This window comes from Anser brachyrhynchus (assembly GCF_964034855.1).
Source record: "Anser brachyrhynchus genome assembly, chromosome: 3".
Lineage (NCBI taxonomy): Eukaryota > Metazoa > Chordata > Aves > Anseriformes > Anatidae > Anser > Anser brachyrhynchus.
The window spans coordinates 126,428,902-126,443,329 of record NC_137696.1 but is presented as its reverse complement, the minus strand read 5'-3'; the positions used below and the strand labels follow the sequence as shown (position 1 = coordinate 126,443,329).

The 14,428-nt window shown below is 48.1% G+C and overlaps 1 protein-coding gene across 2 annotated transcripts in view; it reads left to right on the top strand.

The window, feature by feature from the left end:
* IFT172 (intraflagellar transport 172) overlaps positions 1-14,428 on the top strand; it is a 48,886-nt gene that overhangs the window by 24,785 nt on the left and 9,673 nt on the right. For both annotated transcript variants that reach the window (XM_080585279.1, XM_080585278.1), the window contains exons 21-36: positions 692-769; positions 1,656-1,904; positions 4,471-4,549; positions 4,958-5,078; positions 6,138-6,282; positions 6,356-6,445; positions 6,861-6,958; positions 7,987-8,122; positions 8,202-8,318; positions 9,279-9,421; positions 10,139-10,232; positions 10,477-10,541; positions 10,667-10,847; positions 12,574-12,683; positions 13,142-13,271; positions 13,844-13,942. In XM_080585279.1, coding sequence (XP_080441405.1) covers positions 692-769; positions 1,656-1,904; positions 4,471-4,549; positions 4,958-5,078; positions 6,138-6,282; positions 6,356-6,445; positions 6,861-6,958; positions 7,987-8,122; positions 8,202-8,318; positions 9,279-9,421; positions 10,139-10,232; positions 10,477-10,541; positions 10,667-10,847; positions 12,574-12,683; positions 13,142-13,271; positions 13,844-13,942 — 1,935 coding nt within the window. The remainder of the gene's footprint in view (positions 1-691; positions 770-1,655; positions 1,905-4,470; positions 4,550-4,957; positions 5,079-6,137; positions 6,283-6,355; positions 6,446-6,860; positions 6,959-7,986; positions 8,123-8,201; positions 8,319-9,278; positions 9,422-10,138; positions 10,233-10,476; positions 10,542-10,666; positions 10,848-12,573; positions 12,684-13,141; positions 13,272-13,843; positions 13,943-14,428) is intronic.

Sequence of the window (14,428 nt, the reverse complement as noted above, 5' to 3'; positions counted from 1 at the left end):
AGTGATGCACAATGCAATTGCTCACCACCTGCTGACCGATGCCAAGCCTATCCCTGAGCAGCTGGCCCCCTCACCCCAGCTAGCCACCCCTATATATTGTTTAGCATGACGTCAGATGGTATGGAATACCCCTTTGGCCAGTTTGGGTCAGCTGTCCTGGGTCTGTCCCCTCCCAGCTCCTGCTGCACCCCCAGCCTGCTCGCTGGCAGGACAGAGCGAGAAGCTGAAAAGTCCTTGGCTTGGTATAAGCACTGCTCTGCAACAGCTAAAACATCAGCATGTTATTAGCACTCTTCTCATCCTAATCCAGAACATAGCACCCTACCAGCTACTAGGAGGAAAATTAAGTCTGTCCTAACAGAAGCCAGGACAATGCCCCATCCCTGGAAGCGTACAAGGCCAGGTTAGACGGGGCTGTGAGCAACCTGGTCTAGTGGAATGTGTTCCTGCCCATGGCAAGGGGGTTGGAATTAGATGATCTTTAAGGTCCCTTCCAACCCAAACCATTCTATGATTTTGTGATTGCCCTGAGGTACAGAAAGAGGATGAGGGAGGTTCAATATTCATGTAAAAGGGATGGTTCACTTGTGCATGTGGTTTCTGCACATCTAACCTGCATCTGCTGTGAGACCTCAATGGCAGTGTGTCTGCTAACGGACCCTTCAGGTTCACACTTCGCTCTTTAACACAGAATGCTACAGAGGAGGCCATGGACATGTACCAGGAGCTGCACATGTGGGATGAGTGCATTGTAGTCGCGGAGGCCAAGGTACAGAATATAGCTTCACCAAACTGTGGTTTGGGCTTGCTTGGTAAGTCTCCTGGTTCGGAATCCAATGATGATCTAGATGCTCTTCACCTGGCTTATCAGGACTTGATATCTGCTTGGAGAGGCTCCCAAAGAGACTCTGAGCCTGCCCTGAAGGTCCACCATCTGATTCGCTTCACTAAAAAGGGGAAGGTGCCATGCCATCAGACAGTCCAGAACACATCATAGAATCAGGAGAACAAGGCACAAGAATGGAGGCTTGGGTGTGGAGAGACTTAATTGCAGTGCTAAATAAGAACTGATGCCCCTAAGAAGTAGCAAGTTCAGAGATCAGCAAGGCAGCTGTTAAGAATGGCAGAAGACATGGTTTGGGGATAAATAGATCTTTGGTCCAACACCAAATAGGTGCTTTTATTTTATAGAGTACAGTGTAATATGGCTAGAGGGCCAGTGTGCATCAGAGATGCAGTTTAGGAAGGATTATGGTAGCCAGACTTGCCCACAAGACAAGGCACAGGAATAAAACTAGTGTGTTCTTAATGATCATGCATCTGACAGTCAAGGAATAAAATAGCGGGGAATGTCTTAAGATGATAAAAGAGAAATGTAAAGGGAGGTTGCAGTGATGGTATTACAGACCTCAGTGAATAGTGAGGGAGAAAAGCTACTTCGGTTTAGGAATAGCCAGGGCTTCAGAAAAGAATGGTTGATGCAGAGGTATACAGAACTCACATTGTGGTTCCTGCTAACTGCAGTTGCGTAGTATAACTGAGCAGGGAGAAGTCTGGTGTCATGAGCTGTTCAGAGCCTGCAGGAGGAATAGAACAATATTTTGCCTTTGCCCAGGTCAACCAGTGATCTCAACCAGTGATTGATTTCTCAACAGGGACACCCGATGCTGGATAAGCTACGTCGGGGTTACTACCAATGGCTGCTGGACACCCAGCAAGAAGAGAAGGCTGGGGAGGTCCAAGAGGGACAGGGAGACTACCTGGCAGCCATCAGCTTATACCTGCGGGCAGGGCTGCCAGCTAAGGCGGCACGGCTGGCCATGAGCAGGGATGAGCTCATGACCAATGGGGATGTCATTAATAGGATCTCAACAGCACTGATCAGAGGGGAACTGTATGAACAGGTGAGTGGTCCACCCCATTGGGCCTTCTTCCTTTGTAGTGTCAAAGCTCTTATCCTGTCCTTTGCTTCTCTGAGATACACGAGCATTGAGCAGGAATGTAGCAGGTATAATTCTTTGTCTCTATATCTGGTAACACAAGAAATTCGTAACTACTTATCATTAGGTGACCCTTTTAGAACAGTTTTTCATATAACACATAACTATGCTAATATAAGAAAGCAATGCTGGGTCTGAGACCAGTGTACAGTATGGTATCAGGGCCAACAGTCGCCTCTGCAGATGCTTGAGAAAGAAGTATAAAGAACAAAGAAGGCAAATATATGCTGATACTTCCCATAGTGTACTTTCATGGCTACTAGCAGTTTGCAGACTATATTGTACCTGAACTCAAATTTTTATTTTTATGTTTAATCTTGATGGATTTTGCTTCCATGAGCTTGTCAAATTATTATTTTAACCGTCTGTGTACTTTTGGATCTACAATGTTGACTATGAGTTATCCAGTTCCACCTATGTGTTGTGTGAAAAAAGCACTTATTTTGCTTGCCTATTTTATGTGCTTTGCTTCAATTACATTTCTTCAGTCTTATTTAACCTTGGGCATTTTCTGACCATTTCATTTTCACCCTAGAGAAATTTGTGCTTTTCCAAACCTGTTATCTTTTCTTAAGCCTTCAGGTGAAAACGTAACTGTGGAACTCATAGCCGCAAGGTGGTTTTTGTTGTTTTTTGTTTGTTTGTTTGTTTTACCAGAAGTATGAATGGTCCAAAAGTGATGAGACAGTTCATGAAGGTAGAATTTGTAAAAGGCCATCAGATATGATGATATGGTGGCATCATGGCCTGAACTCAGGAAGCCTCTACAATGCAGATTGTTGGAGATAGATATAATAGATGAAAGGCTGGTGTATGCTTGTTCTGTTCTTGTAAACTTTACCTAGAAATGTGCTTTAGCCACTGACCTTTCTTACATTATTGTGGTGGTTTCAAACTGATGGGCAGCTAATCTCTACCACACCTACTTTCTCATGCCTCCTCCTCAAAGGGAGAGGGGGAGAAAATACAGTAGAAAAAGGCTCAAGGGTTGAGATAAGGACAGGGGGTCACTCACCAATTACAATCACGGGCAAATCAGACTCTACGTAGGGAGAATATAATTTATTGCCTATTACTAACAGACTAGAGCAGTGAAGCACTAAAAGCAAACTAAAACCACCTTTCCCCCATCCACGTCCTCTACCTTCTCCCCCCAAGCAGTGCAGAGGAACGGGGAATGGGGGTTACGGTCAGTCCATAACATTTTGTCATCTGCCACTCCTTCATCTTCATTCTCTTCCCCTGCTCCTGTGGAGGATCCCTTCCACAGGATGCAGTCATTCCCAAACTGATCCTACATGTGCTTCCCATAGACTGCAGTTCTTCAGGAATTGCTCCAATGTGTGTCCATACTGTGGGGTTCCATCCATCAGGAATGGATGCTCCAGCATGGGTCCCCCATGGGTGGCAGCACCCACCAGATCACATGCTCCTGCATGGGCTACTCTCCATGGTCTGCAGTTTCAGCCAGGAGTCTGCTCCAGCAAGGGCTCTCCATGGGCTGCAGCCTCCTTCAGGCCATATTCACCTGTTCCACTGTGGGCTTCTCTATGGGCTGCAGCATGGAGATCTGCTCTGCCATGGTACACCATGGGCTGCAGGGGGACAGCCTGCTCCACCATGGTCCTCTCCACGGCCACAAAGGAACTTCTGCTCTGGTGCTTGGAGTACCTCCTTCTTCACTGACCTTGGTGTCTGCAGTGTTGTTCCTCTCTACATTTTCTCACTCCTCTCTCCCAGCTGCTGTTGCACAGATGGTTGTGGGTTTTTTTGTTTTGTTTTTTTTCCTTCCTTCAGTGTGCTCTCATAGAGGTGCAACCAGCATCATTCATTGGCTCAGTTTTGGCCAGCAGTGGGTCCCTCTTGGAGCCGGCTGGAACTGGCTCTTATCAAACATGGGGCAGCTTCTGGGCTTGTCTCTTGTCTCACAGAGGCCACCCTTGTAGCACCCCCACTACTAAAACCTTGCCACCTAAAGCCAATGCAATTATGTTTTAACTTTTGCAAACTCTGAGACATCCTACCCTGTTGGCTGCCACCCTACAGGAAAAAACCTGCTGCAAGAGACTGAGCTTTCCCTTTCCCTACTCTTGCCCAGGGCTCCTGTATGATCATTTGCATAGCAGAGCTCCTAGGGACCATGGTCATAGAAAAAGCTGTTGCTGCATCAGCGACTTTGCAGAGAGGAGAAGTTGTCTCAGAAATAGATCTTGTTAGTAGGTGGTACCCCAGATAAACCCTTGGGGTGTGGGGTTCAGCAGAGAGAACAATGATCTCAGCACATGCACTCTTTCCTGGAAGCCCCCTTTATTCTCATGGTCTTGGTTAGTGGGGAAGGCATAGCTGATGGAGAAGTCTGTGTGGCAAGGTCTATTCTGGCAAGACTGACAGCTCTGTACATGGGGGTGGTAGGGAGGATGCTGTGGGGAGACAGTGGCTCTGGAAACTGGCAGCTTGTGTTTGTCATTAGGCTGGAGACCTATTCGAGAAGGTTGGGAACCCACGGAAGGCTCTGGAGTGCTACTGCAAGGGCAGTGCCTTTCTGAAAGGTACTGTGCTAAATATGTTTCCAACACACACACCTTTTTCCCAGCAGAAGCCTGGGTATTCTGGCCTGTTGGCGGAATGAGCTATTGCCCTGGAGCTCAGAGTTGCCTAGTTGCTTTAAAGCTTCCACATACCGCCTCATTCAATGTGTGTATTGTCACATAGTCACATCTGCACACACAGCCCCACAACAGGATCCTCTTCCCCAAGGCATTGATCATGCATGGGTTCCCCAAGGCATTGTACCAGCATGGGTTTGATCCAGATTGCTGGGTAGCCCATTGAAGCTGGAGCAGATTAGACGGGTCACCATCCCCCTCCTCCACACACACCCCCGTCCAAGGCCCATGTGTGACACAGTTCTGCTTCCTTGATGGATTCAGCATAACAGCTATCATGTCCCCTTACAGCAGTGGAGTTGGCTCGCCTGGCATTTCCCGCAGAAGTTGTGAAGCTGGAGGAGGCATGGGGAGACCATCTGGTGCAGCAGAAACAGCTGGATGCTGCCATTAACCATTATATCGAAGCCAGGTGAGGGCATGTGATGGCTGTATAACCAGCAGCAGTATAACCTGGCAGGCTATGAAGTTCACACACAGAATCGCACAGAATCGTCTACGTTGGAAGAGACCTCCAGGATCACTTAGTCCAACCTCTGACCTAACACTAACAAGTCCTCCACTAAACCATATCACTGAGCTCTACATCTAAACGTCTCTTAAAGACCTCCAGGGATGGTGACTCAACCACTTCCCTGGGCAGCCTATTCCAATGCCTAACAACCCTTTCAGTAAAGAAGTTCTTCCTGATATCCAACCTAAACCTCCCCTGGCACAACTTTAGCCCATTCCCCCTCGTCCTGTCACCAGGCACGTGGGAGAATAGACCAACCCCCACCTCTCTACAGCCTCCTTTAAGGTACCTGTAGAGAGCGATAAGGTCGCCCCTGAGCCTCCTCTTCTCCAGGCTAAACAATCCCAACTCCCTCAGCCGCTCCTCGTAAGACTTGTTCTCCAGACCCCTCACCAGCCTCGTCGCCCTTCTCTGGACTCTCTCGAGCACCTCCATGTCCTTCTTGTAGCAGGGGGCCCAAAACTGAACACAGTACTCGAGGTGCGGCCTCACCAGAGCCGAGTACAGGGGGACAATCACTTCCCTAGACCTGCTGGCCATGCTGCTTCTTATACAAGCTTATATATAAGTTGATACGGTTTGCTTAAGTCATCAGGGTAAAAAGCCTGAGTAAGCCCCTTTGACCCCACTTTGCCACTGCTCCTGGTGCTTATATGCAGTCTCTGCTGGCCCAGCCATGGATTCCTTACCATATTTCTCCCAGGGTCTGTCAGCCCTGATTACTCTTCCCCACTGTCCTAGTTCTTCACTCTTTCCCCTAGCTTTGCTGGTGTTCCAGACCTTTGCTCTCATGCTTCTTGTGGGCTGCTTTTTTCATTGCTGTGAAGCTATTCAGGTCCTTCTTGCTCTACCCTGGGAAGAAGAATCAAGCAGCAGACCACTTTGGTCTCCCTGGCTTAGCTCAGCTGGAGCAGATGACTGATGGCTGTCTGTAAAGAGTTACGTTTCTGATGCTAGGTGCTCCATTAAGGCCATTGAGGCAGCCTTGGGAGCCCGTCAGTGGAAGAAGGCCATCTACATTTTGGACTTGCAGGACAAACAAACAGCAGCCAAATATTATCCCAAGATTGCCCAGCACTATGCAGCGCTACAGGAGTATCAGGTGAGGCCACATTGTGCAGTCATTGCTGCTCTATATCCCTTGGGACTGCTGACCATGGTCATCTCTCCCACAGGTTGCAGAGGAACTGTACATCAAAGGAGACCAAACCAAGGATGCCATTGACATGTACACACAGGCTGGGCTCTGGGAACAAGCTCATAAGGTAAAGTCGGAAGCCAAAGCTTCTGGGGACCTCACCCCACTTTGTGAATTGTAATTCATCAGGAAGTGGCCTTGTGTGCCAGCACTTGATCAACAAGCACATCCTAAACGATCAGTGTAGGGGCACCTGGCAGCTATTAGGAAATTAGTCCCTGGTATTCACAACCTATGTGTGTGCCCCACTTTACATCAGCAGTCCTGTATGGTTCCACCTGTGACACAAATAGTACTCTCCAAGGGGCTTGGTCCTGTGTACTTTGATCACCGTGACAAATGACAACCAATTCTCTACAGAGCATATAGCATATACACCTGTTCGTAGTGGGAATAAGATTCATTTTCTCCTTATCTACTCTGTGTCAAGAAATTACTGTGCAGTGTGCTGTAGTTCATCCAATGTGTGTTTCTTTTGGCAGCTGGCAATCAAGTGTATGAGCCAGGAAGATGTATCTGTTCTCTACATAACCCAGGCCCAAGAGATGGAGAAGCAGGGCAAGTTCAAAGAAGCAGAGAGGTGAGCATCAAACCCCAGATCCCTTTCTATAGAGCTGCTCTCCAGCCTCTTGTGTCCCATTTTGTACATATATCTAGGGTTGTCCTGTCCCAGATGCAGAATCCAGCACTTGCTCTTGTTAAATTTCATGCGGTTGGTGATTGCTCAGCCCTCTAATTTGTCAAGATCTCTCTGCAAGGCCTCTCAACCTTCATAGGAGACAGCAGCTCCTCCCAATTTAGGGTCATATGCAGACATACTTAGTATACATTTGAGTCCTGCATCCAAGTCATTAAAAAGAACTGCCCCTAAAATTGAGCTAGTGACTGGCTGCCAGCCTGATGTAACATTTGAGCCTGACCAGTCAGCCAATTGTTCACTCATCATATTATGTATTTGTCTCGCTGTATGCTGGACATTTTGTCTAGAAGGAAACTGTGAGAGACAGTATCAAAATCTATGCTGAAATCCAGAAAGATTACATCAACTGGCTTCCCTTGGTCAACTGGGTGGATAACAGGGTCATAAAAGGAAATTAAGTTTGTTGAACAGTACTTTCCACTCCTGAACCCATGTTGGCGATGACCAGTTACTACGTTGCATTTCAAGTGTTTTCAATAACTCCCAGAATAATCTTCTCCAGACTTTTACAAGGCACTGAATTGAGACTGACAGGCCTGTAATTACCAGGTTCTTCTTTCTTGCCCTTCTTGAAAACTGGGACATTTGCCATCTTTCAGACAACTAGGACCTCTCAGATTCCCAAGACCATTGAAAAATAATTGTCTTGTGATGACATCAGCCAGCTCTTTGAGTAGCCTGGGCTGAATTCCGTCAGGCCCCGTAGACTTATATGCATCCAGTTGAAGCAGCAAATCCTGCACGAGTTTAGAGTTGTCTGGGAGTTTATCATTGCTGCAGTCACAGTCCTCCAGTCATGCCTTCTGATATTGTGCCCAGGATGCAGTCCCAGCTGGGCAAGATGCAGAGAGAATGCAGGCACTGGTCATGCCATCAGCTGAGTCATTTGAATGTGCTTGCATTCCCAGGCTGTATATCACTGTGGATGAACCTGATTTGGCCATCACTATGTACAAGAAGTGTAAGATGTATGATGAGATGGTTTGCTTGGTAGCCAAGTACCACAAGGACTTACTCAGTGATACACATCTACACCTGGGCAAGGTGAGTGTATCTCATGGCAGAGGATCAGCTAGGCCAAGTAGAGACAAGAGCGTCACTAATTTATTTTCTCATTTTGCAGGAGCTGGAGGCAGAGGGACGTTTACAGGAGGCTGAGTACCATTACCTAGAAGCTAAGGACTGGAAGGCCACAGTAAACATGTACAGAGTGAATGACATGTGGGAGGAAGCCTACAGGGTAATAAACACTTCACAGCTATCCCACCACACAGAGATCAGACTTTGCCTGCAGGATCCCGGTAGGAACTGCCCTGTCTATATTCACCACAAAATGTGAAGAATTGGCACACACTATATGGCTTCATAACGTGGCGCAATACTGGATGCCCTCGTGCCACTGCTCTGCCTCTAACTGCTCTGCAGCATTGCACCCCAAAAGCAGGCCTTGACCCCCTAGCCACTCTGCAGCACTGCCTTCCTCCACTACTAACCCCTGCGCAGTGTTCATAGAATTATAGAATGGTTTGAATTGGAAGGGACCTTAAAGATCATCCTTTACAATCCCTCTGCCATGGAGAGGGACATCTTTCATTAGATCAGGTTGCCCAAAGCCCCATTCAGCCTGACCTTGAACACTTCCAGGGGGTATCCACAGCTTCTCTGGGCAACCTGTTCCAGTCCCTCGTCACACTCATAGTGAGGAATTTATTCCTTATATCTGATCTAAATCTACTCTCTTTCAGTTTAAAACCATTTTAAAACCATTTTAAAACCATTACCCCTTGTTCTACCACCCATGTAAATTGTATGCCCTTGTAAAAAGTCTATCTTTCTTATAAGTCCCCCTTTAAGTATTGAAAGGCTGCAATAAGGTCTCCCCAGAACCTGCTCTTCTCCAGCCTCCAGCCTTGTACCTCAGAGATACTGTTCTGTCACTCTGTATCAGCCCCTGCAACACTGCTTCCAAAAGCAATATGGGCTATGCTGAGGAGGCAGAAGCCTCTTCCTTTCTTACCATGTAAGCTTTTGTCTCACTCTCTCCAGTCCAGTGGAGCTACAAAAGGGTTCTTTAGGAGAGAACAATTGGTTTTGGTGCTCCCTCAAGAGAACAGGCTTTATATAAAAGGGGAGTCCTGGCTCAGCCTGCTGAAACAGAAATGGATGCATTGGGTTTTTCCACTTTCTTTGCTTTTGATAGGTGGCCAAGGCACATGGTGGGACAAACTCCTATAAGCATGTAGCCTATATGTGGGCAAAGAGCCTGGGTGGAGAGGCAGCTGTGAAACTCCTCAGTAAATTTGGACTTCTGGAGATGGCCATTGACCATGCAGCAGACAGTGGGTAAGCAGTTCTATCAACCCAGTGTTTCTCTCCCACCTGTTTGAGCCAAGAAAGATGGAATGGCCCAAGATAAATAATGTTATGCATGTGATAGCTGCAGGTCCAGGACATGGCATGTCTTCCCCCTGCTCTCCTCCTTGCCCCCACCCTGCAAGTCCTCACACTCTGTCCTCGGCACAGAGGAGTTAACAGAGAAGTCTTGTCCACCTGTTAGTCTCATGAATGTCAGGTCTGAGCAGGACAGGCAAAAGCAGTTTTCCTTTCAACCTGAGCAGGAATTTCTTGTTAGAGCTTCTGAACACAGGAGGAGATATTCCTCATGTCACCATAACTAACTGCTTGTGAGAATTGATTTGGACCCACTCTGCATTTGCCCAGCCATCTGTCTGCACTGTCGTTCACACTGCTGCTCTCCCCCAGCTCTCCCACTTTACTGGGCTACTGGGAACCTCATGACCACCCTTTAGAGTTGAACCAAGGGGCTCTGGCACTAATAGCAAGTGTGAAGGAACTGAATTTCCTTAATGGGGGGTGTAGAAGCTCCTAGTCTCTGGTTAGGGACAGGAATAATGGGTAGTGCCTATTCACTTGGGACCCTCCATCTTCACCTTTCTCCTCTCCCAATGTCTTGTGCTCTACTTGATATCTTGCTCTTGATGAAGGCATGCCCTCATAGCACACAGTCCTGCTATCACTCCATTTTCTCTTTCATTTTAGTGTCTTTGAGTTTGCTTTTGAACTGGCCCGTCTCTCCATGAAGCAGAAGATGCCAGAGATACACTTAAAGTATGCCATGTTCCTAGAAGATGAGGTAATTTTACCCCTTGGAATAGGTGGAAATTCCTTGGTCACTCAGATAATTGAACGGTTCTCCTTAAGGACTGCTGCAAAAGACACTTGTGGCTGCAGTCACTACCTGCCTCCACAATTACAGCCCCAAGCTTCCACACATCTCTCTGTCTCATAAATTCACTCTGCCTCATGGTAAGTAGAGGAGTTCATGTGCTGGTATCAGGGGAGGATAGCACGCAAGCAAACTCCTTCCTCTCTCCTAGGGCAAATTTGAGGAGGCTGAAGCAGAATTCATTAAAGCTGGAAAACCCAAAGAGGCAGTGCTGATGTATGTAGCCTTCTCCATTCTGGACTGCTGCATCTACTCTCCTTATATGGTGCTAGTAAGGTTGCTTCTCTAGCACCAGTCTGCTCCTTGCTGTCTCTTCTTACATCTCATGTTGATTCACCTAGGTTTGTGCATAACCAGAATTGGGATGCTGCACAACGTGTGGCTGAAGCTCATGACCCAGGCAGTGTGGCTGATGTGCTTGTGGGACAGGCACGTTTTGCCTTTGAGCAGAGAGAGTTCCAGAAAGCAGAGGCCTTCCTCCTGCGAGCACAGAAACCTGAGCTGGCAATAAAGTACTACAAGGTGAGTGTTGACTGTGGCAATATCACTGTCTTCTTCACTGGTTGAGAGCCCAATTTGTATGGAGGAGGAGTAAAATCCAGCTCCCAGTTCTCACTACCAGCTTAGTAGCCAAAGAGAAACATTTACTCAAGTGGTTACTAGTAAAACATAAATCCGACCTGCTCTTGTAAGACTGAACTGGTAAGAATTTCACAGCATACCTTAACTCTCAGAGGAAGTGTCCTGCCAGAAGGCCATGAGCAGGCTTCGAGGATCATAGAATCATAGAATGGCTTGGGTTGGAAGGGACATTAAAGATCATCCAGTTCCAATCTTCCTGCCATAGGCAGTAACGCTACCCACCATATCAGGTTACTCAGGGCTTCATCCATCCTAGCCTTGAACACCTCCAGGGATGGGACATCCACAACTTCTCCTGGCAACCTGCTCCAGTGCCTCACCACCCTCTGAGTGAAGAATTTCCTCCTAACATCTAATCTAAATCTCCCCTGTTGTAGTTTAAAACCATTCCCCCTTGTCCTGTCATTATCTGACCAAGCAAAAAGTTGCTCTCCATCGTTTTATAAGCCCCCTTTAAGTTCTGAAAAGCTGCAGTGAGGTCTCCCTGGAGCCTTCTCTTCTTCAGGCTGAACATCCCCAGCTCTCTCAGCCTTTCTTCGTAGGAGATGCTCATCGTCCGTGGCCCTCCTCCAGACCAACTCTAACAGATCCACCTCCTTCTTGTGCTGGGGGCCCCAGACCTGGATGCAGTACTCCAAGTGGGGGCTCGTAAGGGCAGAGTAGAGGGGGACAATCACTTCCCTCAACCTGCTGGCCACTCCTCTGTTGCTGCAGCCCAGGATGCAGTTGGCCTTCTGGGCTGCAAGTGCACTGGCTCATGGCGAGCTTTTCATCCACCACAACCCTCAAGACCTTCTCTGCAGGGCTGCTCTCAATGAGTTCTTCCCCCAGTCTGTACTCATGTCCGGGATTGCCCTGACCCAGGTGCAGCACCTTGTGCCTAAGCACTTTGGTTCACATGGGCCCACTTTTCTAGCCTGTCCAGGTCCCTTTGGATGGCATCCCTTCCTTCTATTGTATCAACTGCACCACTCACCTTGGTGTTGTCTGCAAACTTGCTGAGGGTGCACTTGATCCCACTGTCTATGTCATTGATAAAGACATTAAACAGTTCCAGTCCCAGGACAGACCCCTGAGGGACGCTGCTTGTCACCAGTCTCCACCTGGACATAGAGCTATTGACAACCACTCTCCATGTGTAGCCTTCAAGCCAATTCCTTACCCACTGAATGGTCCACCCTTCAAACCCATCTCTCTCCAATTTGGAGATCAGGATGTCCTGTGGAACCATGTCAAAGGCCTCACAGAAGTCCAGGTAGATAACATCAGTCGATCTTCCCTTGTCAATTGATGCAGTCACTACATCACAGAAGGCCACCAGATTAGTCAGGCATAAATAATATAGCATGAGAGGGTGTATTTGGGGACTCTAAGTGTCCATTCCATAGAGGTAGCTAGGATGAATGCAAACTTTCCCCTGAGTTTGCCTGGGTGCATGAAAAGACGTAGGTGCCATTTTGGCTGAGAAAAGAACTGGATGGTGCTGCTGTAGTTGTTTCCCCTAGTGGATCCTCTGGCAAGATGATGTGAGAGGCCAGATGTATGGTGATGCTAGAAGTGTGATGTGAACTGGTGAAAGTTTCTCCTCTCTGGTGTGCTTCTGCAGGAGGCTGATATGTGGAGTGAAGCCCTGCGGATCTGCAAGGAATATGTGCCTAGTCGACTAGAGGAGTTACAAGAAGAGTGTGGCAGAGAGGCTGCCAAGAAGGGCTCCGGGTAAGTAATTTTGTGCTCAGGCTGCAGGTAACAGATGGGTTGCTCTTCCCCTAAGCCATTGATCTGATGCCTTAAAGAGATAGCCTGACTGCATCCCTGTCATCCAGCTTTTACCTTTCTGAGGACCCTAGGCTTCTTCGTCCATTGGTTTCCTAACCTCTTTCCTCCCTGTTCTGGGAGACTTCAGGGTTATTCTTATCATGCAAGGTCTCTTGGGTGTCTTCTTGCCATTTACAGATCTCACAGGTCTTCTGTACTGCTAGTTCATCTCCCCATGATCCTTATTCAATTCTCTCCTCGGCGTTAGCTGTGTGTGTTCCTTGACACAGCCCCCTCTCCCCTCTGACGTCTCTGACTTAGCTCTGCTCTGCAGCTTCCTGCCCATGCATTACACACTCTCTACAGGATGTGCATGGCAGTATCACAGTCTTGCTCACAGCCTGCGTTCCTCCTTACAGAGGAACAGAAGGACTGCTGGAGCAAGCACGGGAGTGGGAGCAGGCTGGGGAATATGCCAGGGCAGTGGACTGCTATCTGAAGGTGCGGATTTCCAACAACAGTGTCCTGATGGAGAAGTGTTTGCTGAAGGTATGATTTCCTTCATTGGCTCTACTATCTGGGAGGCCTCCCACAACCTGAAGGGCACAAGAGAGGATCTGCGTGCCCCAGTGACTGTAGGGACTAAAAGCATTTAATGACCATTCTCTTAAGCCCATGATGGACTGTCCACTTTTCCTGTGCTGTGCTGACATCCTTGCTCTGGCACCACTTTCAGCAGCATGCCAATATCTTTATGCCCATATCTCCCTGCACTGAAAAACTAGATTTTATGACTTAGACATTGGCTAGACAAGTGCCCTATCTTCTCATGGACCATGTCCATCAACCTTTGAGTTGTGTTCTTGTTCATACTTTTCATTAGTACCTTGTCCTTTTACCAACCTCAGTAATGATTATGTTCTTGTCTAATCATCTCCCATGTGTAAAAGTAGCTGGACTTTGCTTCTCCGAGTTGCTGAAGTGGACTGTCTTTTTTCCTCCTCTTCCCCCACATAGTGCTCCTGACAGTCAGTCTTTTAGCTGGGACTGAGCTCTTTCCAGTTCCATCCCTCTCTCAAACTGCTCTCATCACTCGTGTTCCTGACAATTTCTCTTCACAGGCTGCTGAGTTGGCCATTAAGTTCTTGGGTCAATCACAGAGCATGGAGGTCACACGGACTGTGGCTCCTCAGCTGGTGGCCATGAAGAAATACAGTTCGGTGAGAGCTGGCACCTGCTCCTAAGGAAGAAATAGGAAGGGAGAGCTGTATCCAAGGGGAGGGGGCCAAGTCACATCCTGGTGTGATGGGTGGGTGGCCTGATCCAGCATCAGGCAGTGCTGAGTCCTCAGAGAATAGGAAGGAGGGGAAGGGATCAAGTCCTGGAATGGTGTGAGAGACCCGGGCCTTTGAAGGAGGCAGGAAAAAGAAGGGGTGTATCTTTTCACAGAATCACAGAATTGTGGGGTTGGAAGGGACCTCAAGAGACCATCGGGTCCAACCCCTCTGCCAAAGCAGGTTCCCTAGAGCAGGCTGCCCAGGTAGGCGTCCAGACGGGCCTTGAATATCTGCAGAGAAGGAGACTCCACAACCTCCCTGGGCAGCCTGTTCAAAAAGGCTTTGGGGAAGAGACTTTCAGTTGCTGCTATGTGCTGGGCATTTCCAACAGCTCCAGCTTGGGCTACAAGGTGCCTTTGGGGTTTTGTT